We start from the raw sequence: 27,475 nt of genomic DNA, 5'->3' as shown, positions 1-27,475 counted from the left end.
CAGAAATTAGAAGATAAGATAGAGGAGAATAATAAGAGGCTCAGGGAGGAGATTAAGGAGGACCTTCTCCAAATCTCAGCAGTACAGATCAGAGGTTCTGGTATCCAACGCAGACCTGTCATGGTTTGACATGGAAAAAGAATTTTCTCGGAAGGAAGAGGTCAATCCAGTCAGGGGTCAGGTTTGGATACTGACACTTGGAGTGACCAATTGAAGGTGGACACGCCTCTGAGAGCACAGAGGGGTTAAAAGCAGAATTCCCAGGAGAACTCGCTCTCTTTGATTCCAGTCATTGGAGAGTGCAGACCTCCTCAGCCCAGCCACAGGCTGGGTGGGGGAGGGGAAGCCATGTGGCCTGCAGAGGTAGGCCAGGGGATGAAGGGTCTGGAACCGAGCTGGGCCATCTCCTACGGATGGAAGGGTGGAGAACGTCTGAGATGTCTTTGTTCCCCCCCCCCCCCCCCAACCTAGAGGGAAAGTGATAGAGAGCCTGCAGACACCTGGAAGTTTGCCGGAGTCCTGGGCCAAGATTTCAGCTGTCTGGGGAGTCCAGGACTTTTCACCCTTTCCTGGGAAATGAAGGTTTTGTGAAATATTACTCCTCCTTGAGGAGAGACAGCATGGGACCTGAGATTTTGAGGGAAAGAAGGTTAGGGGGAGATGATGGAGTGGCTTTTGGCTGGACTTTTCCTTGTTAGCCACAGACCAAACACATTTTTTTCTTCTCCAAGAGAGACTGTGTGTGTTTTTTCTTCCTTTTTTTTTTCTTTTATAGTAGTATATTAGTAGTAGCTTAATAAAGTTTTTCCCTTGTTATTAAGCTTGGGCCTGCTCTGCTCTGTTCTCGATCGCATTTCACAGCATTCAATTGAGAGGTTGCATTTTCATGGGGGCGCTGGCATTGTGCCAGTGTCAAACCATGACAGCATATCAGTAGCAGGGGTCTTCATCTTACATTCATTGGATGTTATTGTTGCAGCCAGATTTGCTGCTGGTAAAGTCCAGGTTAAGGAAGCAAAAAAGGCCTTTGCATAATATCCACAGATGTTTAATTCAGCCATGTGGTAAGATGTTCAGGGTCCCAGGCACACTCCTGGGGAGGCTCCAGCTTTCTTTCTCCCAAGGGGCAGGGAGTCAACCTGGTCTCCAGGCAGTACAAAGAAAAGGGCCAATCAGGGAATAGGGAGGGAGTGGCTCAGGGACATAGAAACAGGGGAAAGAGCCAATGGGGTCTTAACAGCTTTTTGAGGGAAGTGGCTTGTGTCTCCCTAACCTAGGGGATGTCTCCCAGGGTCTCCACATGTTATGCCAACCAAGCAGGCAGTTCAATTACCACAAACATAACTATATCAGCTATTTCACTGTTATGTATAAGTTTAGTTAATAGCAGAAATAAAAATATCTTTATAGCAAAGTTACTTTAAAATTATAGATATGGCATCCATTTTAATATTTGCAAAAAGCCAGTATTATATTATGTATTTATAACAGTCCTCCCCTTATTTTTATAAATCATTTGTCTTGAGCAATAATTCTTGTTTTCTGACCTCCATTATTTGCTCATTTCTTTCACAAATCAATTTTGCTTTTTCAAAGGGGTCTTCCATATTATTTTGTTTCTTTAACAGCATGATCTTTTGCGCCATCCCAGATGTAGCCAATTTTGGGTTCATAGGCATTGTTACCACTTGCATGCCTTGGAATACCCTGGTGATTAGCTGAATAAAACAGGGGATCAAGCAAGGAAGAAATATTAGACCAGCTACAGTGCGTAAAAGGAAGAAGCCTAGCTTCTTCCATCATTCTATTCACAATACGTTATCCCATCAGCTAGTTTTTAGCATCGATTCCCATTTTTGGACCAGTACATGGGCTATTTTTCTGATATTCTTGGCTATATCCAGGACAGCATCCCCATTGTCATCTATTTTCAAACAACAATCTGATGTATTAAATTTTCCAAAAACATCCCCTTTTCAGCTAATAAAAAGTCTAAAGCAAACCTATCCTTATACACTGCAGCTCTGGTATGGCTTTGTTGACTTGATATTAATACCCATGCCCAAGCAGTTTTGTTTGCTATTATCTCTACAACTTCTTGGAGGCTTATAATATGATTCAGCATATAAATTGGGGTCACATATCCCCAACTCCCATCTTGCACCCAGGTGGCTTGCCCATATATTTTCACTGTGCGTTCAGGAGGCCATTCCTTGTCTCCCCATTTTTTAAATCCTCCAATCAATTTCTTTCTATTTCTTTTTAGGTCCTCATAAACTGGTACTTCTAATTGATCTCTATCTGGACATGGTAAAAGAAAAAATCCTGGCTATATGATTCCCAGAGTACAAGTCCCTTTCCACTGGGAAGGGAGTCTTGGGTATGCTCTTTTGCCACATATCCAAAATAAACCATCTGGTGCTTTCCAATAATAATTTTTCTGTTGATCGATAATGTCCCAAAATTTGGATATTTCTGGGATCCCAAAATAAGGATTATTGCCTGTATCATGTAATTGGAAAAGTCTGATTTCGTTATTAGGCTTGCAATTTTTTTCTTTTGTTTATCTGAGTACAATACAGAGTTGGTTCTTCTGGGATCTATCATGTAAAAGTTCCATTACTAACTTTATATTTCTTACAGGGAGTTTTTCCTACTTCGCTAAGAAAGTTTTTCCCAGTACGCCAGAGACATTCTTCTTCTCTCACTGTTGAACTTAAAATCCACCCTTCTGGTCAGTTTTCCCTCCTTATATTTGTTCGGTTCCACTTAAGGAGTTCAACCAGGCCTAAGCTACTGTCTTTCCATGGCCATTCCTCTGTCATCAAAGGCCCTCCACAGACCCAACAGTTGATTATGTTAAGTTCCTTACTTATTCTTTCCCCCAATTCCACAAAAAAGTTTTTCCCAAATCTCAAGATATCTATTTCTGTTTCTAATTGATGTTTAAGTTTCATATACAAATATTGATGTGGGATTGATACAGAGTTAGATTGCTGTGCTGGCTTTGCCTTTTTGTTTACTAATTGTTCTTTTGCCAAATCTTGGACTTTACCCCTAAGGACAGATGTGAAACAAACCCATCTCTCTCCTTTTGGACATTCACTTCCCAACCTATTACCACTTGTTCCTAAGTTTTCCACAATCCAGTATTTTTTCCCATTTTGCATGCAGGTACCTAATTTGGATGGGTTATAACAGTGAGTGTTGACATGGGTGTGAGTAATAAAAAAGGAGCCTCAGTTTTTTTCCACGTAAAGCATTTGGTAGTATTTGTGACATGATTTTGCTGGTATCCTGAAAGGGAAAAGACAAAAAAATGCCTATGGGGTTGCTAACCATATCAGGTGTATATGATCTTCTCAGTGGCAAGTAGAGCGGCCAACCTGGGCTTGCCCTCTATATCCTAGTCACTTCTTTTTTGCTAATTTTCAGGCAAATAATTTTTGTCACTCCTTAACTGTAGTTTCCTATCATTCATCAGGTATCTCCCTGTTCTGGTTTGAAAGCAAAACCAGTGAGAGACTCCAAGTCAGAAATACAATTTATTGGGAAAAGGGGAAAACGACAAAAATACATGCAATAATACAAAGGGAAAGACTACTGACAAAGTCAGAATACAACCTGGCCAGCGTGCTGGTAGCAGTCCAAATTGGAGTAGCTGCAGTCCTCTTGGGATGGCAGATGTAGTTGCTGTGTCTTCTTGGAGAACCTGGGAAAAGGCTGCCCCTCTGTCTAGAAATCCCCAGTTTTATCCAGGTTGGAATGCCTAGCTCCTCCCCCCTGGGCAGAGCATCTCACAATGGATCATTATGAGTGTCATGGTTTGATGCTGGCACAATGCCAGCGCCCCATGAAAATACTACCTACCAATCAAATGCTGTGAAATACGATCGGGAACAGAGCAAAGCAGGCCAAACTTAATAACAAAGGAAAAACTTTATTACACTACTACTACTACTACTATAAAAGGAAAAGAAAGGAAAGAAAAAAAACCACACAAAATTCGAAATGAAAACCTTCCAAAACATTCCTCCTCCCACCACCCAACTCCACCAAACCACAGCGAGACCCATTTGGATCCTTAATCAAGTTTTCACCCTTCAATATAATCAATACTGAGTCCATCGGGGAAGAGAGGAGTCCCCCTTGCACCATAGACCCCCAGGAAACACAGCTGCCACTTCTTGTGTTTCCAATGTCACACGTGGCACTGCCCAGACACACCGGCCAGTGTGACACTCTCCTCTCCATGTCACAGTGCTCTCACCACCGTGCATGGACAGAGACTGCTTATAGGGCCCCTTTAAGGATGCTTTGCCAAGGACCACCAGGAACAACAGTCCAGTATCACAATTCGGGACTAGAGTCCCCCCCATTTTCCCCTGGGGCCGAGGGTCCAAGGAAAGAGACCTACTTCTCTTCTTCTCTGAAGATGGAGGGCATCCTCACACCCTCCTCAGCTCTCTCTGTCCATTCCAAAACTGGTAGCTGCTGAAGAAGGTCTCTTGGCTCACCAGTGCATCCCCCTAAAATGCAGCCCCTCTTGAAAGAAAGAGTGGTTCAGTCTATGGTAAACAAGCAGAGTCCAGCCAAAAGCCACTCCATCATCTCCCCCCAACCTTCTTCTCTGAACATCTGAGGTCCCAGGCTGTCTCTCTTTCCTTCAAATTCAGGAGGAGTAATATTTCATAAAGCCTTCATTTCACAGGAAAGGGTTAAAATTCCCGGACTCCCCGGACGGCTGAAATCTCAGCCCAGGACTCTGTCTCCAGTCTCCCACGCTGGGCATCTTCCCCCCCTTCTCCTTCTCCTCCGCCGGCAAACTCCCTGGTGTCTGCTGGCTCTCTATCTCTTTTCCCTCTAGCTTAGGGGAGGGGGAACAAAAACATCCCAGATGTTCTCCACCCTTCCATCCACAGGAGCTGGCCCAGCCGGTTCCGATCCTTCACCCCCTGGCACACCTCTGCAGGCCGCATGGCTCCCCTCCCCCATTCAGCCCGGGCTGGGCAGGGGAGGTCCGTACCTTGCGATGACCGGAACCAAAGAAGGCCGAGTCCTCCTGGGAATTCCGCTTTTAACCCCTCTGGTTTCTCAGAGGCGTGTCCACCTTCAATTGGTCACCCCAAGTGTCAGTATCCAAACCTGACCCCTGACAGGATGGACCTCTTCCTTCCAAAAAAAAATTCTCTTCCCGTGTCAAACCATGACAATGAGTCATGAGGTGTGTCCTTTATCACCTGCTCCTGGACAGTGTTATCTCTGAGTCGTGTGGCAAGCCATTGATGGGGCTATTAACAGCAGATAAGGAAAACTGCCCCAAGGCAACTCCTACTCAGATGGTAAATAGGAAAATGTTTGGTTTTTTTAATCTTGGACACTCCCATTCAACAGGCACTAGTAATTCCCATCCACAAAGCAAAGTCATTATTTCAATCGCACTGAGTTCTATCTGGATAGGGAATAGATTTGGTGCTCAACCCTTCATGCAATGAGACCATCAATTTGGTGAACTTCAATACCAATTTTTTTCCCACCGTTTAAACAATTACATTTAACTGTCTGTCCTAGGGTGACGTTATGGTGTTTGTATCTCCAATCCTGTGTTCTGTTTACGTTTGATATCATGTTCTGTGCTTTCAGAACTGACTCTGAAAGTGAAAGTTTGTTTTGCCTTGTTATCATCTGGTTCACCTCCCCCCATGGTCTGCTGTCTAGAAAAGGCTAGGGCTGGCTGTCTTGCTTTTGCTTTGCTTGCTTGCCTGGCTTGCTTGCTTTGCTTGCTTCTGCTTCCGCCTTTGCTTCCTAGTTAGTTTAGCTAAGCAGTCCAATTCTTTCCCTGGACTGTTTCTTTTCCTTTCCTCTTCCTGAATACCATCCAACCTGCTCAGGACTGGGACCTGGGAAACACCGAGGAGCACCGAGATCCTGCATTTTGGTCATCTGCAGGAGCCATCCCCAGTGCTGGAGAGCCAATCCCCAGTGCCCAGACCCGGGCGACCACTCCCAGGAAAAAATTTCTGGATTTGTACATCTTGTCAGAGTGATGAAACAGTTTTGTTGTCATTTAGTGTTGTAAATTTTCTTTTTGGTGCTGGGGGGTGCTTTGTTCGTTGAATAAACAGGTTCTTTTCCACTTCCCTCAGAGGAAATTTTTTCCCGAACCAGGTGGGTGGGGAGGGGCCGTGGGTGTTTGTTTTCTGGGGGCTCCTTCCAGAGGGTTTTCCCCAAATTTGCCCTAAACTAGGACACTGTCTTGGTTTGAAAAGACAGGACTTTGTGAAGGAAGGCAAAAGCCTCTTGTGAAATGGAAAAAGTAAACCCCTTCCCTCTGAATTACCACAATTTCAAAATTAAAAGACTCTCAGGCAAAGATATGGGAACAGGAATAACAGTTCTTTACTAGGAAAAAACAAGATTAAAATTTAAAAAGAATGTAATTAGTACAAACCAAACTAGTGATAGAGTCAGAAACCTGAAACCCTGAGGAGTCAGGGTGTTGGTAATAGTCTAGTTAAATGGTGGCTGTTCCTCCTGGGGTGTCAGATGAAATGCTGCTGAAGCGGTGATCTGAAGAAGGGTGTAATTTTCTCTGAAGGTTTGGTGATGGAGTAGTTGGGCCTGGTTTTCCTGTGGGAATCCAGCAGAGAAGAACACTGCTCTTCTGGGAATCTAGCGAAGGGCTGCTCTGGTGTCCCAAAAAATGCTCATTTTATGCACGTAGGGAATGCTTGGCTCCTCCCTCTGGGTGGAGCATCTCACAATGGGATGATGTAACTTTACCAGTCATGCAGTGAGTCATTTAATGGTCTATTAAGAGAAGATATCTCCCCGGAGGGAGACATTGTTCTTGGAAGAGATAAGAAAACTGCCCAACTTCCAACAGATGGCAAATAGAATACATGCTTATCTTACAAGCCAGGACATTAACCCAGCTAGCATGTCCAGTATTGGGATGAATCAAACAGAGTATACAGTATGGCACTGATGGAATTTGTAATTCCCCCTCTTCTTTGCATACGTGACAGGCTAAAGCCAGAATATGAGAACTCTCTGACCAAAACAGTCCTGATCCTTCTGATTGAAGTGGAAGCATTCCTCCCCAAGAGGGGTATCAGAGGCGTCTCAACTTGTTCAGGCAGTACTTGAAACCACTGATATAAGCTTGGCCTTATTTCCCAATTAGGTGTGATTCTTTGTACATTTCTTGGGTCATTTGGGTATTCCCAGTTCATTACTACCCAGTCCCCACTTAGGAGTCAATTTTGTATCACCCAGTTTAGATGTTATAGTCCTTTCCTCAGGTTCATTCACAGGTCATTTGATTCTGCTGGTGTGGATCCACCCTCTTTCCCTGGTTTGGATTGCTGCCTCAGTTTTCAGTAGTACCGGAAAATGACCTTCCCATTGTGGAGTTAAAGATTGTTCTTTCCATGTTTTCACTAGAAACCATTCCCCTGAATTGATATTATGGATTTTAAATTCTAAAGGTGTGGTTTGATGGATTATCCGTTTCAACCACAAATTTTTAAGTGTTCTTGCAACTGTGGTGTCATATTTTTTAACACTCATTTCCCCTACTTCACACGTACCAGTTTCATGTTGGGTGGTCAGAAAGGGTAATTTGAACATCATCTCATAGGGTGACACTCCCAGGTCTGACCTGGGTTGTGTTCGGACCCTGAACAGAGTCAAAGGGAAGCATTTTACCAACAACATTTGGGTTTCAATCATTAATTTTGTTCAAGTTCTCTTTAAAGTCTGGTTCATAATCTCTACCTGGCCTGAACTCTGTGGATGCCATGGAATATGTAATTCCCATTTTATTCCCAAGGCTTGAGTTATTTGCTGTAGGACTCTTGACGTAAAATGTGTTCCCCTATCAGAGTCTGACGCTGTTGAGGCAGGACGGTATGAAAGGACTCCAAATGATAGTAAAAGGGTTTTTAAATCATGGGGATTTAGGGTTAACAGGAAAATAAGCTTAGTAGGCCCTGGAAAAAAAAAAACAAAAACCACCTTTAGCACATGAAGAACTAGTACTGCACTATGTAGCTAGTACATGATAATTCATATAATTGTTAGAGTTGACGATTGTTTAGTAATTAAATATAATTCCTGTTTAATCAGAAAGAATAATCATGTGAAACTGTGGTCATGGACCTAAGAAAGATCACGATAAACTCATGTCAATGTGTACAATAGAACAATGTAAGTTTAATAATTAATGTGTAAGTTATATAACGCTAGAGTATAAAATACGTTCAGCTCAAAAGCCATGTCGGAGTCAGATTTGGGTTTGTACCCCGACTCCCAGAGCTCTTAATAAAAGCACCTGCATATAATCATACCCCGTGATTATGTGTTTCCCAATGCTAACATTTTGGCGACCCAGATGGGACCCTGTGAGCGCTGCTGAGGACCCCACGACCCAATCACGCTCCAGCCGGCACCGAGGGATTCTCGGGGACCCCATCGGCGCCGCGACCCTCCGCCGCTTACAACGTCCCCTGGAGAGAGGTAAGGTGCTTTTAATTTGGTGTGGAACCTGCCGATAAGATGCATCAAAAGATACGCTTGGTCGGGTTAAAGGAATTCCTGTGGTATTTCCTAGGCGCCGTCCGTTAGACATCGCGAAAGCGTTGTGGGTTCGGCATTCTGTTGTGTCTTGTAGCTTTAATAAGGAGAAGCTTAAAGGTCTCTTGGGCGGCAATGCCCCCATACCACGTTCTCCTTTGGTGTGCTTATTAGCACATGCCGGTTCAGCATTCTGTGGTGTCTTGTAGCTGTAACATGGAGAAGCTTAAAGGTCTCTTGGGTGGCAATGCCCCCATACCACGTTCTTCTCCTTTGGGGTGCTTATTAGCACATTGAAAACAAGGTAATTTTGGGCAAGAATTACATAGGGGTAAGTTAATTGATTACTGTAATACATGGTGGCCAGAATATGTCTTGGAAGGTGGTGAAAAATGGCCACTGAATGGAACATTGTAACATAACACTATTTTGCAATTGATGTTGTTTTGTAAACGCAAAGGAAAATGGGATGAGGTTCCGTATATTGATTTGTTTTTCTACTTGCGAGATAAGCCAGAATGGCAGGTTGAATGTGGATTGATGGTAGTTAAGGCATCTACAAGTGATAAGTGTGAGGTTTGTGTGAAGGAGAAACATTGTTTAGAACATTTTGCGTTGAAAGAAAGTCTGAGTCGGAGGAACGATACAGATGTTGATTTACAAGTAGCCCCCGCAAGACCAAGAGAACCTAATCCTATCCTGCCTGCCCCTACCCCTACTTCATCACCTGCTTCACCCAATCCTATTTTGTCTAGTCCTATTTCACCCACTCAAGCCCTCTCTCCCTATCCTCCTCTTCCACCATCACCTGACCCCTCTTCCCCTGGAGATGATCTAAATTCAACTGTAATGTATAAAAGGGGGGAGGATGAAAGTGAATCTGCGATACTGGTATCTCATAGGACTCGGAATCGATCAAAGCCCGCCCCGGTCTTGGCCAGAAAAGATCCGGGTAGACAGAAGCGGACTGTGATTGCCCCCTTACGGCAGGGAATTGGAGCGGAGGGGCCAGTGTTTGTAAAGATACCTTTTTCCCCCATGGATTTAGTAATTTGGAAACAATCGCCTGGAACGTATAGGGAAAATCCTGATAAAGTGGCAAGAGTGGTAAAAATGATTATGAAAACTCAGAATCCAGATTGGGATGATATACAAGTAATATTAGACACCCTAATGGATTCTACAGAGAAAGAGATGGTACTTAAAGCAGCCAAAGAAATAAGTAAAAAGCAACAGCAAAACCTCTTAGCAGTAATACAAGGGAAAGGAAATCCAATCATCAAAAAAAAAAAAAATTAAAAAAAAGAAAAAAAACAAAAAAAACCCCAAACAAACAAAAAGGAAAAAAAAAAATAAAAAAAAACAACCACAAAGGTGGCCGTGGACTGGGGAGGGGAGGTGGACTCGGCAGGGAACATGGGGGAACTGCTGTGCCAAAATCCAAAATTAGGATTTAACCAATGCGCTTTTTGCCTGCTGTGGTAGATAGGGACAGGCGGAGCGGAAGACCACGGAATGTGACAGAAAGAGAGAGACCCTTCCCCCTCTCCCTGCCCCACACTATCCATTAACCCCAGGAGCATGTGACCACACCTGCTTTGGTAACTTTCCACTCCCGACTAACCCCTGAGACCCCTCAACCCCCCTCTGACGTAGCAAAGACCCCCAAGACTATTTAAACCCACGAGATGAGATAATAAAGGCTTTTGATCGTCCACCAAATTGGTGCCAGCGTCTTTATCGATAGCCCGAGTGGTCTGGAGAGGCCAGACCGCCGTGCTGCCTCACCTGAACCAGGTCGCCTGTTGCCCTTTATAAAGACAACATACTGGTGCCGAAACCCGGGAGAAAAAAAGGGAAAAATTCGCCCGGCAGTCGGGATACACCTGGACGGGAGCAGCGGCCGGAGCGGTCAGACCGTATCTTGGCGCAGGGAGACGTCCCGGGACCCGCAATCGTCATGGACGCTATCGCAAGGGTCGTAAGTGCCATTCATATGCAGTGGGGTATTGGGCGTAAGCTCAAGGATTTTTATCTTGCCATAGGGAGGCTGCTTGAGCTTGGGGCGATTGAGCGCCCTGTGGATGTGTTACATCCGGAAATATGGGAAAAATGCACTGCCGCGCTAGCCGAGGACACAAAATCCTCAGGCAGTGGCAAAAACCTTAAGGCATGGGGCAAGGTAGAGAAAGCCCTACGCAAAGCAATAGAAGAGCAGGAGACATGGAGCGCGGCGCGTACCTGTTTATTAGTTACTCCCAAGCTCGGTGTGGGAGCGGGAACTCAGACTGCCCCTGAGAGCGATCTGCCCGGTAGCGGGGACCCAGGGGGGCTCGGCGCGACACCCCCTTCCCCAGATCAGAGCCCAACCACCGCCGCGGAAGCCCCCCGAAACACCCCCGGCGCGGAAAACCCCCAAAAAACCCCCACCGCGAAACCCCCCCGAGAAGCCGCAGATTCCTCTGTCCCGCCGCCGCCGCCAGTCAGCGATCCGTTGTCAGAGACGCAGCGGCGCGCGGAGCGCTTCTGGCAAGGGCTGGCGAAAGAAGCCAGAGACGCAGAAACCGCGGCTCGAGAAAACACGCCCGCCATGCCATCTCCTTATCCCCTTGAAAATGGCGCCGGTCCCCAAAGGGAGGGGCGGGGCGCGGGCGGTCCCGGCTCGAAAACCCGGGGAGTGCGCGATTTCGGGAATGCGCATGCGCGGGAGAAAGAGGCGGAGAGCGGCAGAGGGCACGGAGCCAATCGGCGGCCGCGCCTGAAGCTGCTACCATGTAAGGGAGAAACCACCCCCCGCGGGAGGTGCGGCGAGCCGGGGGGGTGGGAGCGGCGCCACCCCCGAGGGGAGGAGCCAGCTCGGAGCCGAACAAAAAGGCACCGAGCCCCGGAAATACACTGGCACTCGACTTCCGGTTCGGAGACCAGCAGCAGCTCCGCCAGCTCGGAAGAGCTGACGGAGGCCGGCTATGACTCCGAAACGGACGAAACGGAACCAGCACAGTTTAAAACAAAACCGAGTAGAGTTCTAAGCCGCACTGAAAAACAACTACAATACGAACCAGCCCAGTTTACTGACTGGGGGAAAATAAAAATAGCCTGTGCTGATTGGTCCCCGGCGGCTGCCATACAAGCTTTCCCGGTGAGGCTCGCCGGTCCGGAGGGGAACCAACAAAGAGTATATACCCCGATCAACCCAAAGGACGTACAGTCAATTGTCAAAGCCATCACAGAAAAGGGGATCAATTCAGCCACAGTCTCCACATTAATCGATGGTCTTTTTAGCAACGATGACTTGCTTCCCTTTGATATCGAATGAATAGGGCGCATGATACTTGATGGTGCGGGAATGATTGTGTTCAGACAGGAATGGGAGGATAATTGTAGGAAGCAGTTAGCACAAGCATCTGGCGCGAGGCAGCCACTACACAGATCGAGCTTATCCAGACTGATAGGAAAGCATGATGATATGATCACGCCGCAGCAACAAGCTGCACAGATGCAGGCTGAGGAGGTCAGGGTGACCACTCGGGCTGCCAGGGAGGCTATTCGCGCAGCCTCTCGAGTCGTGGCTAAGCCGGCACCGTGGTCCACCATGAGGCAGGCAGACAGCGAAAGCTTCACGCAGTTTGTGGACCGCCTGCAGGCAGCCATAGACTCCTCGACCCTGCCGGCAGAGGCAAAGGGCCCCGTGGTAGCTGACTGCCTGTGCCAGCAGTGCAACTCCATTACCAAGGATATTTTACGCTCCCTGCCAGCCGGAGCTAGCCTGGCTGACATGATCAGACATGTAGTGAGGGAAGAGCACCTGACGCCCATTCAGGCAGCTGTCCACACCCTGACCAATGCCATGGCGTGTTTCAAGTGCGGTGAGGCGGGTCACATCGCGGTGAGCTGCCCCCAGCCGGCACGGCGGCCCGCCGCGGCGCCTCCGCCCCAAACACGCCCGCGGGGATCCTGTTGGGGTTGCGGGAGGAAGGGGCATCTCGCTAGGGAATGCAGGTCCCGACTCCAGGGAAACGGAAAAGGGAGGGGGCCTGCGGGCTGCATTCAGCCTCCTCCCACTGTGAATATGAGGCGGCCCATCCATGCCAACCCCCAATGGGGCGGGGAGCCATCGTACCCCATACTCCCACAGGAAGCAGCCAACTTCATACCCCTGCCAGCGAGTATCACGGCACAGCCTGCGGCGCCTTCGTACCCACCGCCACCGCAAGCAGCACCTGTGCCACAGGGTCAGCAGGGGGCGCCCCAGGTCGGGACCCCTGGGTGGCCCTGGCCCTGAAAATAGGGAAGGAACCCCCGAAGGTTTGGGGGACATGCCGCCTCTATGGCAGTCGGGACCCCCACGTAATAGGGCTTCAGTTTTGGGCAGACACAGGAGCAGACTGCACAATCCTACCCCAAGCCCTATGGCCCCGACACTGGCAATACAAGGAGGTCCCTCCAGTGAACGGGGTGGGATGGCTGTCCCGAGCTTGGAAAAGCACCCAATTGGTAGCTATAACGCTGCATACAAAGAAAGGGCCAGAACGGACAGTAGCAGTCCACCCCTACATCTTGCAAAACTCCCCACCCCTGATAGGAAGAGACATCCTTGCTATGTTAGGAGTCAGGATTACAAATTTATAATGAGGGCCACTGCTGTACACCCACTGCTGCCAATCAAACTGACTTGGAAATCACCAGACCCCATATGGGTTGAGCAGTGGCCCCTGTCAAAGCCTCGAATGACAGCCTTGCTGGAACTGGTCGACCGCGAGCTACAAAAGGGCCACATTGAACCCTCCACCAGCCCGTGGAACACCCCTGTGTTTGTAATCCCCAAGAGATCAGGAGAAGGCTACCGCCTCATCCACGACCTGAGGGAAGTGAACAAGACAATTCAGCCCATGGGTCCAGTTCAGACACTACTGCCCGCAAACTCAGCCATCCCCAAAGGGCAGCCGTGCGCAGTGCTGGACATCAAAGACTGTTTCTTTTCAATACCCCTGCATGCTGAGGACAAAGAACGGTTCGCCTTCTCTGTCGTGTTCCCGAACGGCGAGCGACCTAACCTCCGCTTCCAATGGAAGGTGCTACCTCAAGGTCTTGTGGACAGCCCGACCATATGCCAGATTACCGTGGACAGGGCACTGATGCCAGTCCGACACTCCCACCCTGCCGCAACCATCATTCAGTACATGGACGACATCCTCGTTGCTGCACCATCAGCAGGCCAAGTGGATCACCTAGTGTCCACGATCACGGAAACTCTCCAGGCCAACGGTTTTGAGATCGCGAACACGAAGATCAAGAGAGGACCGTGCGTGACCTTCCTGGGGGTGGGGATCACAAACTCCTACGTGACCCCACCCAGGATAAAGGTCCGCCGAGACATCAAGACCCTCCACGACATGCAGCGACTCGTGGGATCTCTGCAGTGGCTCCGCAACATCGTCCTAGTTCCCCCAGAGGTCATGGACCCCTTGTATGACCTCCTGAAAGGAAAACATCCCTGGGACCCCAAGGAGCTGACGCCGCAAGCAACGAAATCCCTCGACTTCATCGAACGTCAGATGTCCACTAGCCTGCTTGCCAGGTGGAACCCAAGCGTACCGCTAGATTTATACGTCCACTTCACTCAGAAGGGAGGAGTGGGAGCACTGGCCCAAGGACCTTCCGAAAAATCCCAGCCAATCCAATGAGTGGTCCTTGGAAGACCAACTCACGCATTCTCCCCAGGAGTCGAATGCGTTGCTAACCTCATCATGAAAGGCAGGAGACTCGCCCTGAGACACCTGGGAATCGAGCCGGCAAGGATCCACCTCCCCTTCCGCAAGCGACCAACCATGGAGTCAACTGCGATATCAGAGCACCTGGCCCTCGCTCTCACTGGCTTCGGAGGAGAAATCTCCTATGCCACCAAACCACCTTGGACCCAGCTACTGACCATTGTCGACATAGATGTGCCACCGAAGGTCATGGACCGACCGCAACCAGGACCAACGGTCTTTACAGACGCCTCCTCCATGACTTCAACTGCAGCAGCGGTGTGGCAGGCAGGAGAAACATGGCATTGCGTCAAAACATGTGACCCCACGCTGTCAGTGCAACAGCTGGAAGCAGCAGCAGTGGTCTTGGCGTGCGGACTCTTCCAAGATGAACACCTCAACATCGTGACAGACTCTATATTCGTGGCAAAGCTCTGCCTAGCCATGTCAAGACCAGGTGTGTCAGCATCCACGACGGCCTCCATGCTCGAAGAGGCACTCTCCTCACGCCAGGGCACCATGTCCGTCATTCACATCAACAGCCATAACCCAGTCAAGGGCTTCTTCCAGACTGGAAATGACAAAGCAGATGCCGCGGCGAAGGGAGTGTGGACGCTGCAGGAAGCTCGTCAACTGCACGAGTCACTCCACATAGGAGCCAAAGCACTGGCAAAGAGATGCGGGATCTCGACAGCAGACGCGAGACACGTAGTGGCCACCTGCCCCCACTGCCAGAAGTCACCCCTATGGACCGGTGGGGTCAACCCGAGGGGCCTCAAGGCGTCAGAAATCTGGCAGTCAGACTTCACCCTCTGCGAACTGCTGAAGCCCCGAGCATGGCTTGCAGTGACAGTGGACACCTACAGCGGAGTGATCATAGCAACACAGCACCTCAAACCCAACTCCAAGGCCACGATCCAGAACTGGCTGACAGTTATGGCATGGCTTGGTATCCCCAAGCAAATTAAAACTGACAATGCTTCCAATTTTATCTCCAAATCAGTGCGGGAATTCGCCTCGGTGTGGGGTATCACCTTAGCGCAGGGAATCCCGTATAACAGCACCGGACAGGCCATTGTTGAGCGAGCAAATCAGACCCTAAAAGCCAAGTTAGAAGTATTGGCAAAGGCAGAGGGCTTTGCCAATTCCATTCCCTCAGGAGACCAGACGCGCATGCTAGCAACCGCATTACTAGCACTAAACCAATTCCCTAGGGGAGATGAAACAAACAGTCCCATTCGAAAGCACTGGGCCACTCAGACCCTAGAGGAGGGCCCACAGGTCATGGTCAAAAACGAGCTAGGTGAGTGGGAACGGGGCTGGAGACTAGTGCTTACAGGACGAGGGTATGCGGCACTTAAAAAAGAGGACAAGATCAGGTGGTGTCCACTCAGGTCGATCAAACCTGACCTTCAGAATGAAATTAATGGAAAACTGTGAGTTTTTGTTTGCAGGACACGCTCGTGGACCGTCCCTGCGACACACACACCCCTGCTCCAGAGAGAGATGACGGACCACCAAGCCACCAGACAAAACCTGAGCGTCCCACGGCGGTGAGACCCAGACTTGCACAGTGTCTCTGTGCAATCCTGATGGTGGGGCTTGTGGCCGGGGGGCAAGCCGACCCAGGCCACTACCCTCACCAGCCATTCAGATGGGTCATGCAACATCTTTCAAGTGACAAGGTGTTCAAAGAGGTCACCACTGCAAACACCCCATCCTTCGTATTCCACATAGCCGATCTGTTTCCAGGGCAACCGAAACTACGGCCCTCAAGCCCACACATCATACTCATGTACATATCTTACTGGTGCCCAGAGTCCAACCCAGAGAAAAGGTACTGTGACTACCCGGGGTGGGGACATTGTGGATATTGGGGCTGCGAAACCATTGTTACAGATGCCAGACCATGGGGAGACGGGTGGCAACTGCAGGAGCCCGACAAATTCTTACAGTTCACCTGGGCACCCTTAGGCTGTGGAGACCACAATGCACAGCCTAGATTACGGGGATGCATAAGTTATAACATGACCGTTCTACAGCCAGATCACCCTAGCTGGGCCACGGGTAGAACATGGACAGTGGTCCTCAGAGGACCGAGGAGGTGGGTGAATGTGCGAATTATCAGGCTCCAGCCACCAGCACCTCGACCAGTGGGACCCAACAAAATTATCAAGAATGTGCTGAGAGGGAAAAACACAACCCACCCCAAAACCCTGCCCCCAAAAGACACTGACATCCCGACCACCCTTGCAGATACCCCCCAGATAGGCCGCACGGCTGAGTCAGACCCAAACCCAATCTTTCGTATGCTAGAAGCTACCTTTCTAACCCTAAACGAAACCAAACCAAACCTAACTAACTCCTGTTGGCTTTGCTATGATGTCAAACCCCCTTTCTATGAAGGCATTGCTTTAGACACCCCCTTCAGTTACTCCACAGCCAGTGCCCCCCACCAGTGCAGATGGGACACTCCCCGCAGAGGAATCACCCTGAGTCAAATCACAGGACAGGGCAGATGTTTTGGAAATGCAACCTTAGCAAAGCAGAAAGGCAACTTCTGCACTAAAGTTGTCAAACCCAACAGAAAAACTAACAAGTGGGTGATCCCATCTGCGTCTGGGATGTGGGTTTGCCAAAGGTCCGGAGTGAGTCCTTGTGTGTTCCTTGCCAAATTTAATGACTCTACCGATTTCTGTGTTCAAGTTCTGATTGTCCCCAGAGTCTTGTATCACTCAGACGAAGAGATATACCATCTTCTCGAGGAACCTAACAGACTCCACAAAAGGGAAATCATCACAGGTATAACTATCGCAATGCTGCTCGGCCTGGGAGCAGCTGGCACAGCCACGGGTGTCTCAGCCATCGCAACCCAGCAGCACAGACTCTCTCAGCTGCAAATGACCATCGACGAGGACCTGCAGAGGATCGATAAGTCCATCTCCTATTTAGAGAAATCTGTCTCTTCGCTTTCAGAAGTGGTCTTACAAAATAGGCGGGGACTGGACCTTTTGTTCATGCAGCAGGGAGGACTGTGTTCAGCCTTGAAAGAGGAGTGCTGCTTCTACGCAGATCATACGGGAGTCGTTAAAGACTCCATGGCAGAACTCCGAGACAGACTGGCTCAGAGAAAGAGAGACAGGGAGACCCAACAGAGCTGGTTTGAATCCTGGTTCAATCAATCACCTTGGCTCACCACTTTAATTTCCGCCCTGGTAGGTCCACTGGCAATACTGCTTTTAGCTATTACCATAGGACCATGCCTGCTGAACAAACTAGTCTCGTTTGTTCAGGCCCGTCTGGAAAGGGCAAACATTCTGTTCATAGGCCACCAACAAATGCTGTAAACCAAAAACTGCAAACACAGTCAGTCGCTAAAGCCTTCAAGACCTGCCTTGAAAAACTTACCCAGATTGACCAAACCACCCTTTCCTTAACAAGTTACAAGTTTGTACCTCACTCCAGTGCCTATATCTACGACTACCTCATTTTGTATATGATAAGGGGAGGGGTGATGTGGTAGATAGGGACAGGCGGAGCGGAAGACCACGGGATGTGACGGAAAGAGAGAGACCCTTCCCCCTCTCCCTGCCCCACGCTATCCATTAACCCCAGGAGCATGTGACCACACCTGCTTTGGTAACTTTCCACTCCCGACTAACCCCTGAGACCCCTCAACCCCCCTCTGACATAGCAAAGACCCCCAAGACTATTTAAACCCACGAGATGAGATAATAAAGGCTTTCGATCGTCCACCAAATTGGTGCCAGCGTCTTTATCAATAGCCCGAGCGGTCTGGAGAGGCCAGACCACCGTGCTGCCTCACCTGAACCAGGTCGCCTGTTGCCCTTTATAAAGGCAACACCTGCAAGAAGGTCACTGGAAGAACGAGTGTCCAAACTGGTTTTACCAAGGCAACCAGCCAAGCCAGGATCAAGCTATTGCAAAATTAATGGTTGTGGGACAATACAGCAGCTGTCTAAAAAATAGCAAAGAACCTTTCGTGACCTTACAGCTAGGTGATAGAGCAGTAAAATTCCTGGTTGATATGGGGGCCACGTATTCTGTACTGATTGATTTGCAAGGACAAATTGGGGACAAACAAACAACAATAATCGGGGCCACAGGGAAGGAGGAAAATTGTCCATTCCTACAACCCTTAGCTCTGTGTTTTGGAAATAAGGCCCTGACGCATGAATTCCTGTATGTGCCTGAGTGTCCAATTCCCCTTTTAGGTAGAGATTTACTGGCAAAACTTGATGCAGTGATAACCTTTGAGAATGAGGAACTTTTAATGAAAATACCTGAATCAAAGACAGGAAAAATTTTAATGATTAAGGAAAAACCATCTCACTCTATTCCTAGGGAAGTAGAAGATGCAGTAATCCCTTCAGTATGTGAAACAGATATACCTGGGAAATCTAAATTAGCACAACCAATACATGTTGAATTAAAGGAAGGGGCAAAAGCAGTACAGGTTAAACAGTATCCTATAAAACCAGAAGCACGACAGGGAATAGTAAAAATTATTGATAAATTCTTGAAATACCAAATTTTAGAAGAATGTGAATCAGAATAGAATACACCTATATTTCCAGTGAGGAAACCCAATGGTGAGTATAGACTAGTGCAGGATTTGAGAGCAACAAATGAAATAACTGACATTTATCCAGTGGTTGCCAATCCTTACACATTGTTAACATCTGTGAAAGAGACCTGTAAATGGTTTACAGTAATTGATCTAAAAGATGCCTTTTTCTGCATACCCCTTGACAAAGAAAGTAGGAACCTGTTTGCCTTTGAATGGGAAAATCCAGGAAACAGAAGAAAGACCCAGCTCACCTGGACACGGCTCCCACAATGATTCAAGAACAGTCCCACCCTATTTGGAAACCAACTGGCGAAGGAGCTGGAGATGTGGATGACAAGAGGGCAAGTACCGAGAGAACAATACCTGCTGCTACAGTATGTTGACGATATGCTGATAGCCACAGAGGAGAAAGCAACCTGCATAAAGGTAACAATCTAGATTTTAAATTCATTGGTCAAAGCTGCAGTCACAACAGATGACTCCACTCTACAGGCAAGTACCCACAGAATTTCCAACTTTGCCGAGCGCGAAAGTAGACTGGCAGGACATTCGGGCAGAATTGGAAAAGGAGAAAGGTTTATTGCAGGGTTCGGGAAACATAATGATGCCAGTGAACTATGATGCTCAGGGCCAAAACCCGAGATGGGAACGCCTGGATCGTGGAGCAATCAAAGATTTAGCTAAGGCCATTCGGGACAATGGGTTGTCATCACCGTATTTCAAACAGATGTTGAAAAGCATTTTTGGCATGTATGATTTAACACCATAAGATCTTAAATATCTCGCAACATCAGTTCTTACAGACACCCAAGCTCTCATTTGGCAGAAGGCGTGGAGGAGATCTCTGGAGGAGCTGAGAGAGATACCAAGGTGGGCTAAACGCGAACCTCACCATGGTGCAGCTTGCCGGTGATCCTCCTGAGGACGATCCAACTCAACAGGCAGTGAGACTCCCACGACACGTGGTCAGCGACATCAAAGAGGCGGCACTGAGGGCAATTCTTCAGATTGCTCCGGCGGGGGTCCAGAACAACATCTACACCGAGATCAAGCAGGGTCCTTCAGAGCCATTTTCTTTGTTCATGGATCGTCTTTCCCAGGCAGTGGAGCGGCAAGTGACCGAGGAGGGGGCGAAACCACATCTGATCAAAAGCCTCGCATTCTCCAATGCCAACCCGGAATGCAGGCGAATCATCAGCATGATGCCGCACCAGGCCACCTTGGCAGACATGATGGAGGCGTGCAGCAAGGTGGGGACACCACAACATGTTGCTTCCATCAAGGAGGAACACTTGGGGGATCAAATTGAAAAGTGTGTTAAGGAACCTCTTGCAAATTATGCAAAGAGCAACACCGGTACAGAGAGATGGTGCTTTGGGTGTGGGGCACAAGGACATATTAAAAGGAACTGCCCACAACTTGCAAAGCCCAACAAGCCACCAGACCTCTGTCCTCGATGCAGGAGAGAGAGACATCTCGCGAGTGAGTGTCACTCACAGACAGATGTCGATGAAAAACCTCTTCCAGTTCCGGGAAACGGGAAAAAGAGCGTGAGTCGACGCCAGCGCGCTCCGACACAAATCCTGGCAGTGACACAGAACCAGCAGGAGCAATCCTCGGGGAACAACAAACAGAACCCCTCGGCAGAGCAATCTCCAAAATCCCCAGTGACCCAGACTTGGTACCACCCGGATTCCAATGCGTCCTGGCAACCTCCAAATTGACGTGTTTTTTGGACAATAGCCATGCAGTCATACCCACGGGTGTCACAGGGACCTCTTGGAAAAGGCAGGATTTTTTAATAATGGCCAGGGACAGAAGCAGCATTCTTGGACTTGTTGTTTACCCATCTTTGATTTCAGCAAACCATAACGAGGAGCTGATGGTCACAGCAAAAGCCCTGCAACTACCTCTGACAATTCCACAAAACACACCGATTGCTCGAGCCATGGCTTTGCCATCTCACCCAGAAAGGCAAGTCATGCCAGTGTTCAACACACGGGACTCTTTTTCTGGTGATCAAGCAGAAGTGCATGCATCTTGGGTGAAACATTTAAGCCGAGATCGGCCCATTGTTACTTGTCAGTTGACTTGTAACGAAAAGACAATTGCTATCACAGGTATGCTCGACACAGGAGCAGATGTTACAGTTATTTCATACATTTTTTGGCCCCGGGAATGGGACTTGGTTGCACCTTTGGGCTCTCTCACAGGCATAGAAGGAAGTTCCCTATGCATGCAGAGTGAAAATGCAATCGTTGTCACAGGCCCGGGAGGGAAAACAGCAATCATCCGTCCTTTCATCATGCAAAAGCCCATCACAGTGTGGGGAAGGGACCTTTTGGCACAATGGGGACTGAAATTAGAATTGGATTTTTAACAGGGGTCATTGTGGCACTCGCCACTCTGAAGTTGACTTGGAAAACAAATGATCCTGTTTGGGTTGATCAGTGGCCCCTTGAGCGAAAGAAATTGAGTGCCTTGAAAAAGCTGGTCCAGGAACAGCTGCAGAAGGGACACATCAAACCCACAGACAGCCCATGGAATTCCCCAGTGTTCGTCATTCGCAAGAAAACTTCAGGATCTTGAAGACTGCTTCATGATCTCAGGAAGATCAACAAGGTCATCAAAGACATGGGACCACTTCAGCTGGGACTTCCATCTCTCTCAATGATCCCGAGAGACTGGTCGCTTGTGATCATTGATCTCAAGGACTGTTTTTTCAGCATTCCACTTCATCCAGATGATGCTCCATGCTTTGGATTTTCTGTCCCAAGCATCAACAGAGAAGAACCTCTGCAAAGGTACCATTGGACAGTTCTTCCGCAAGGTCTCAAAAATTCTCCAACTCTTTGTCAGTGGTATGTGGCCCAAGCTTTGCATCCAGCATGAAAGAAACATCCAAACCCAAAAATTATTCATTATATGGACGATTTGCTCATTGCAGCACCAACAAAACAGGAGGTGCAAGAGGTTCGTGACTGTGTGATTGCACAGGTGCAAAAGGCAGGACTGGAAATCAGTGCACCAAAAATACAAGAAATTGCACCTTGGAAATATCTGGGGTGGAAAATCTCGAAGCAAACAATAAGGCCACAGAAGCTGGAAATCAGCACAAAGGTCACCAGTCTGCAGCACTTGCAGCAGCTTTTGGGGGAGATCAACTGGATGAGACCAATCCTGGGAATCACCAATGATGACATCTCGTCATTGCTCGATCTTTTGAGAGGGGACAACAACATCAAATCTCCCAGAACTCTGACGCTGGAAGCAAGAAAAGATCTTGAGAAGATCACAGACATGATTCAACAGAGACAAGCACATCGCTTTGTAGAATCATTGCCTTTTCATTTAGCAGTATTGGGGGAAACAGCACAGTTATATGGGTTGATTTTTCAGTGGGATTTGTCTCAAATGGACCCTCTTTTGTTGATAGAGTGGATTTTTTTAGCTTACAGGCCCCCAAAAACAATTCTCACGGATGTAGAAATGATAGCACAAATTATTATTAAGGCGAGAACCAGATTGCTGGTAATATCAGGCAGAGATTTCTCAGTTATTCATGTACCTTTAAAAAAAGTATATTTTGAGTGGGCGATGCAGAAATCACAGGATTTTGCAATTGATTTGTTAGGGTATCCAAGAGTTTGCACAGTTCATTTTCCGTCACACAAGATGTTAAATGCAAAAGTGAGTTTCAGGGAAAAACCAAAAATAAGCCACGAACCAGTGAAATGGATTAAAGTGTTCACTGATGGTTCAGGGAAAAACTCACAAATCAGTGGTCACATGGCAAAATCCAAAACCAGGGGAATGGGAATGAGATATTAAAATAGTACAGGGTTCACCACAAAGTGTGGAATTGGCAGCAGTGGTCAGGGTTTTTCAATTGTTTCAGGAACCTCTCAATCTGATCACAGATTCAGCATATGTTGCAAATGTGGTCAAACGATTAGAAGGATCACTTTTGAAACATACTGACAATGAAATTTTATATTCATACTTATTGTGCATGAGGACAATTCTAGAAACAGAGAGCACAAATATTTTGTTGCACACATCAGGGCACATTCCTCACTCCCAGGGTTCTTAGCAGAAGGGAATGCTCACGCAGATAGACTTACAATGACCATATCACAGACATTGCCAGATATTTTTGAGCAGGCAAAATTGAGCCATGCATTTTTCCATCAAAATGCACAGGCGCTGATGGAGTCCTTCCGCCTTTCTAAAAGTCAGGCGAGGGAAATCATCAGTGCTTGCCCAGATTGTCAGCTTGTGCAGCCTCCTGCATCTACAGGAGCTGTCAATCCAAGGGGATTGCAGAGTCTTCAGCTGTGACAAGCTGATGTCACAAAATACCCATTTTTTGGGAGGCTCAAAAATATCCATGTTTCAGTTGACACATTTTCAGGGGCGATTTTTGCATCATTACTTACAGGGGAGACCGCAGAACATGCCTGCAGACATTTTTTACAAGCATTTTTATCACTCGGGGTGCCACAAGAAATAGAAACAGATAACGGTCCAACTTACACAGGCAAGGTGCTTGACAAATTTCTGAAAAAATGAGGAGTCAAACACATTTTTGGTATTCCTTATTCTGCCTCAGGTCAAGCAATCATTGAAAGAACACATCACACCCTGAAATCCCTCTTGGATAAACAGAAAAGGGGAGAAGCAGGCGCAGCACCGCACGTGCGGTTGAACAAAGCTCTGTATGTATTGAATTTTTTAAATGGTTCTTTCTCAGAGCCCACTCCACCAATTGTTAGGCATTTTACAAACAGCACACAAGCAAAGCTAAGGGAAAAATCTTTTGTTTTGATCAGAAACCCAGAGTCGGGACAAATTGATGGTCCATTTACATTAATAACTTGGGGCAAGGGTTTCGCTTGTGTTTCTATAGGACGAGGACTGAAGTGAATGCCAGCAAGGCACATGAAACCTTATCGGGTGCAGACGCCAGTGGATGTGGACCCAAGAAGCAGAGAAGCAAGCACGCAGACGAAGGCAGATGATGACGCTGCAGATGTCACGTCGGACAATGATCACCCATAGACTTGGGTTTTTTTGTTTTTTTCTGGGAAATCATGTGTTGTTTGGGTGTTGCTGCATTGCAGGGTCTCTCACAGAGGGTGGGGGCATGGACATGGGATTCAGACAGATAGTGTTCATGTGCTTCATTCTCTTGCCTATTTCCTTGGGCAATGGGACAGACTTTCCCATGAAACAACCAAGGGAAAATGTGTGGGAGACTTTGGCAAAGGCAGCGAGTCTAGACAGCATTTGTCTGACTCATTCAAAGCCGGGGAAACCATTTTCAACATGCTTGGTAGGTGTGCCGGTGAAGGAATGGCCAATCCCAAAAAACATCCCTCCAAAGATTCTGAAAACTTTTTCAGATCCTGTGGAAGGATGGCATGTTTGGACACAATACCTTCCTGTGGCTCACTTGGAACCACCGGAGTTGGACATTTTTGGGTCAACAAAAATGAAATGGTGCATCAAATTTAATTCATCAGGAGTGGCAAAGACAGATAATCATACAATAGATGTCACTCCAAATCAGCTTTTTTATACAAATGCGTCATCCTGGTGCAATTACACCAAAATGACAAGCAAACCATCCCTTCAACACCCAGCCACTTAACCAAAGGGAGTGTTTTTCATTTGCGGGGACAGAATTTGGCCTGCTATCCCTGCAAAAATCAAGGGCGGTCCATGCAGCATTGGGAAACTCTCATTGCTAACACCTGATTTGAAAACTTTACAAAAGCAGACACACAGGGAAAAAAGATCCCTTGAACAATATAGTCCAAATTGTGATGATGATGTTTCTACCTGGAACAAGGCTCAGAAAATTGCAGTAGCAATTTTCTCACCCCTAACAGCATCGGGGTGGCCTTGACACAATTGGATCATATAGCATGCTGGTTGAGCAAACACAGTCGTGCCATTTCGTCTGCATTGAGTGACATGTTAACATTTATCAGCAGTGCAAGACAAGCAGTGCTTCAAAACAGGGCGGCAATTGATTATTTGCTGCTGACACATGGGCACGAATGTGAAGAATTTGAGGGGATGTGCTGCATGAACTTGTCCGATCATTCAAAACCTATTCATGAAGATATAAAACAAATACAAAATAGTATCAGCAAATTGAACAAAGTTACAGGATCCTGGTGGGATGATTTGTTTGGCTTTTTTGATCTCTAACCATTGTGGAAAGAACGTTTGAAAATAGCATTTTATATTCTTATAGGGCTTGTAGTTCTTCTGCTTGTTCTGCCATGCATTTTCGTGTGTATTCGAAAGGCCTTGAACAACATGGCAAAGCGGGTGTTTCTGGTTCAAACAGAGAGGGGAGATGTCGGAACTCAAAATGTCCCTCAGACATTTTCACGGGTTCCAGGCCTTGGTCAGAAGCTGAAAACAGCTGTGATTTTGAGTTTGAGCCATGGAATGAGTTACCAACTTTGAAGGTGGAACAAGCAGTCACAGAGGGTTAGATGGTATAGTAGAAGTAATTACAAATTAGAGGGGAAAATTTTTTAGTATTGTACACGGGGTTTTTAACACCTGTACAGGGGGGGTTTACTTTGTACAGGGGGGTCAGAAGTTCTAAGATGGAGGAAAGTGGGCCTGATCCTGTTCTTCCTCCTTCTTCTTCCTTGCCTCCATGTTCTTGGTGATGTTGGCACTCACAGATTGGTTTAGAGTAGAAAAGCACATTGTAACATAGATAGTAGGGATTGGGGGAAATCTGTAAGCATATAATACGTAATATATCATATAAAAGATAGCAGCAGCCCTGGGCGGGGAGAGAGAAGACGAAGACACCAGACAGTGAGGGTGTCAGGAGTGTGTGTGTCTCTGCCTGGGACGCTGACCAAAGCAGCCGCAGCGGGTGAAGACAATCTTTTAGATAACTAGCAATAAACTGCCTTGAGACCGAACAACAAGAGGCTGTGGAGATTTTCTTTGGAAGCACCGGTTGGAGGAGAGACTTTACCAGCACATGAGACCCCTGAATCAATCCCGGGGTTCTCACAGGACCTGAGATGTTAGCGAAAGAAGGTTGGGGGGAGATGATGGGGTGGCTTTTGGCTGGACTTTTCTTGTTAGCCATAGACTGAACCAATTTCTCCTCCAAGAGAGACTGCATTTTAGGGGGATGCAATGGTGAGCCAAGAGACCTCCTTCAGCAACTACCAGTTCAGGAATGAACAGAGAAAAGCTGAGGAGGGTGTGATGATGCCCTCTGTCTTCAGAGAAGAAGATCTTTGTTCTTGGACCCTTGGCCCCAGGGGAAAATGGGAGGGACTGTAGTCCCAAAATGAGACACTGGACTTTTGTTCCTGTTGGTCCTTGGCAAAACATCTTTAAAGGAGCCCTATAAGCAGTCTTGGTCCATGCACAGTGGTGAGAGCACTGTGATATGGAGAGGAGTGTCACACTGGCAGATTCTCTCTGGGCGGTGCCATGTGTGACATGGAAACACAAGAGGTGGCAGCTGTGGTTCCTGGGGGTGTATGGTGCAAGGGAGACTCCTTTCTCCCCTGATGGAATTAGTATTGATTATACTGAAGGGTGAATACTTGATTAAGTGTCCAAGTCGTGTCTCACTGTAGTTTGTTGGAGTTGGGTGGTGGGAGGAGGAATGTTTTAGAAGGTTTTCATTTTGGATTTTGTGTGTGTTTTTCTTTCTTTTTTTCCTTTTATAGTAGTATAATAGTAGTAGCTTAATGAAGTTATTTTCCCTTTTGTTATTAAGCTTGGGCTGCTCTGCTCTGTTCTCAATCGCATTTCACAGCATTCAGTTGAGAGGTTGCATTTTCATGGGGGCGCTGGCATTGTGCCAGTGTCAAACCATGACACCCCCCTCAGAGGGGGAGTGCTTGAGGTTCTGGGCTTTCCCCTCAGGCACCCAAATAGATGGTGAGAGTCCTTTTCAGTGAGGTAGGGTGGTAATGCAAAATGAACCCAGCAGGAACATGACAAAATTAAGATGGCAGGGCAGAAACGGGACTATGAAAGATACTTGTAGTCTGAATAATGTTTCAAGTAGCTTAGATTTTCAAAGCCATTTTAAAAGTTTTTTGCACCCAGCTTGCTCCCAAATATGCCACTATTTTTTTTTCTGATTTTTCTGCCTAATTAATTTTCTCTACTCTTAAACAGCAACAGAAAATGAGACAACAGATCACCGGAGAGAAAGACGATGAAAGCAAAGAGTTAACATATACTATCAAGTACAGAAAGTATTCTGTAAGTTTTCAAATATGAGTGTTATAAATACTTATTATAATATTGGCTTTTCACAAATATCAAAATGTATTCTATATTTATAATGCTAAAATAAGTTTGCTATAAATATGTAGTTTCTATTTCTGCTGTTAACTAAACTTAGACATAGTAGTGAAATAGCTGATATAGTTATGCTTGTAGCAATTGAACTGCTTGCTTGCCTGGGATAAACATCCAATGAACATATGATGAAGACCCCTGCTACTATCAGTACCTACCATCTGTAGAAAGTATGGACCAAAGCCCA

General features: G+C 47.3%; 1 protein-coding gene across 2 annotated transcripts in view; it reads right to left on the bottom strand.

The window, feature by feature from the left end:
- LOC116806866 (Golgi phosphoprotein 3) overlaps positions 1–27,475 on the bottom strand; it is a 170,650-nt gene that overhangs the window by 5,289 nt on the left and 137,886 nt on the right. Inside the window, exon 4 of one of the 2 annotated variants that reach the window (XM_072922984.1) lies at positions 6,638–7,994. The exons of the other annotated variant lie outside the window; for it this stretch is intronic. Within the exon in view, the coding sequence (XP_072779085.1) occupies positions 7,744–7,994 (251 nt within the window). The 3' untranslated portion in view covers positions 6,638–7,743. Of the gene's footprint in view, positions 1–6,637; positions 7,995–27,475 lie in introns of those variants that run through there. 2 annotated transcript variants of the gene reach the window in all.

The sequence above is a fragment of the Taeniopygia guttata genome, chromosome W (assembly GCF_048771995.1).
Source record: "Taeniopygia guttata chromosome W, bTaeGut7.mat, whole genome shotgun sequence".
NCBI lineage: Eukaryota > Metazoa > Chordata > Aves > Passeriformes > Estrildidae > Taeniopygia > Taeniopygia guttata.
Note: the sequence above shows the minus strand (reverse complement) of the source record. Positions and strands in the feature narration are given on the sequence as shown.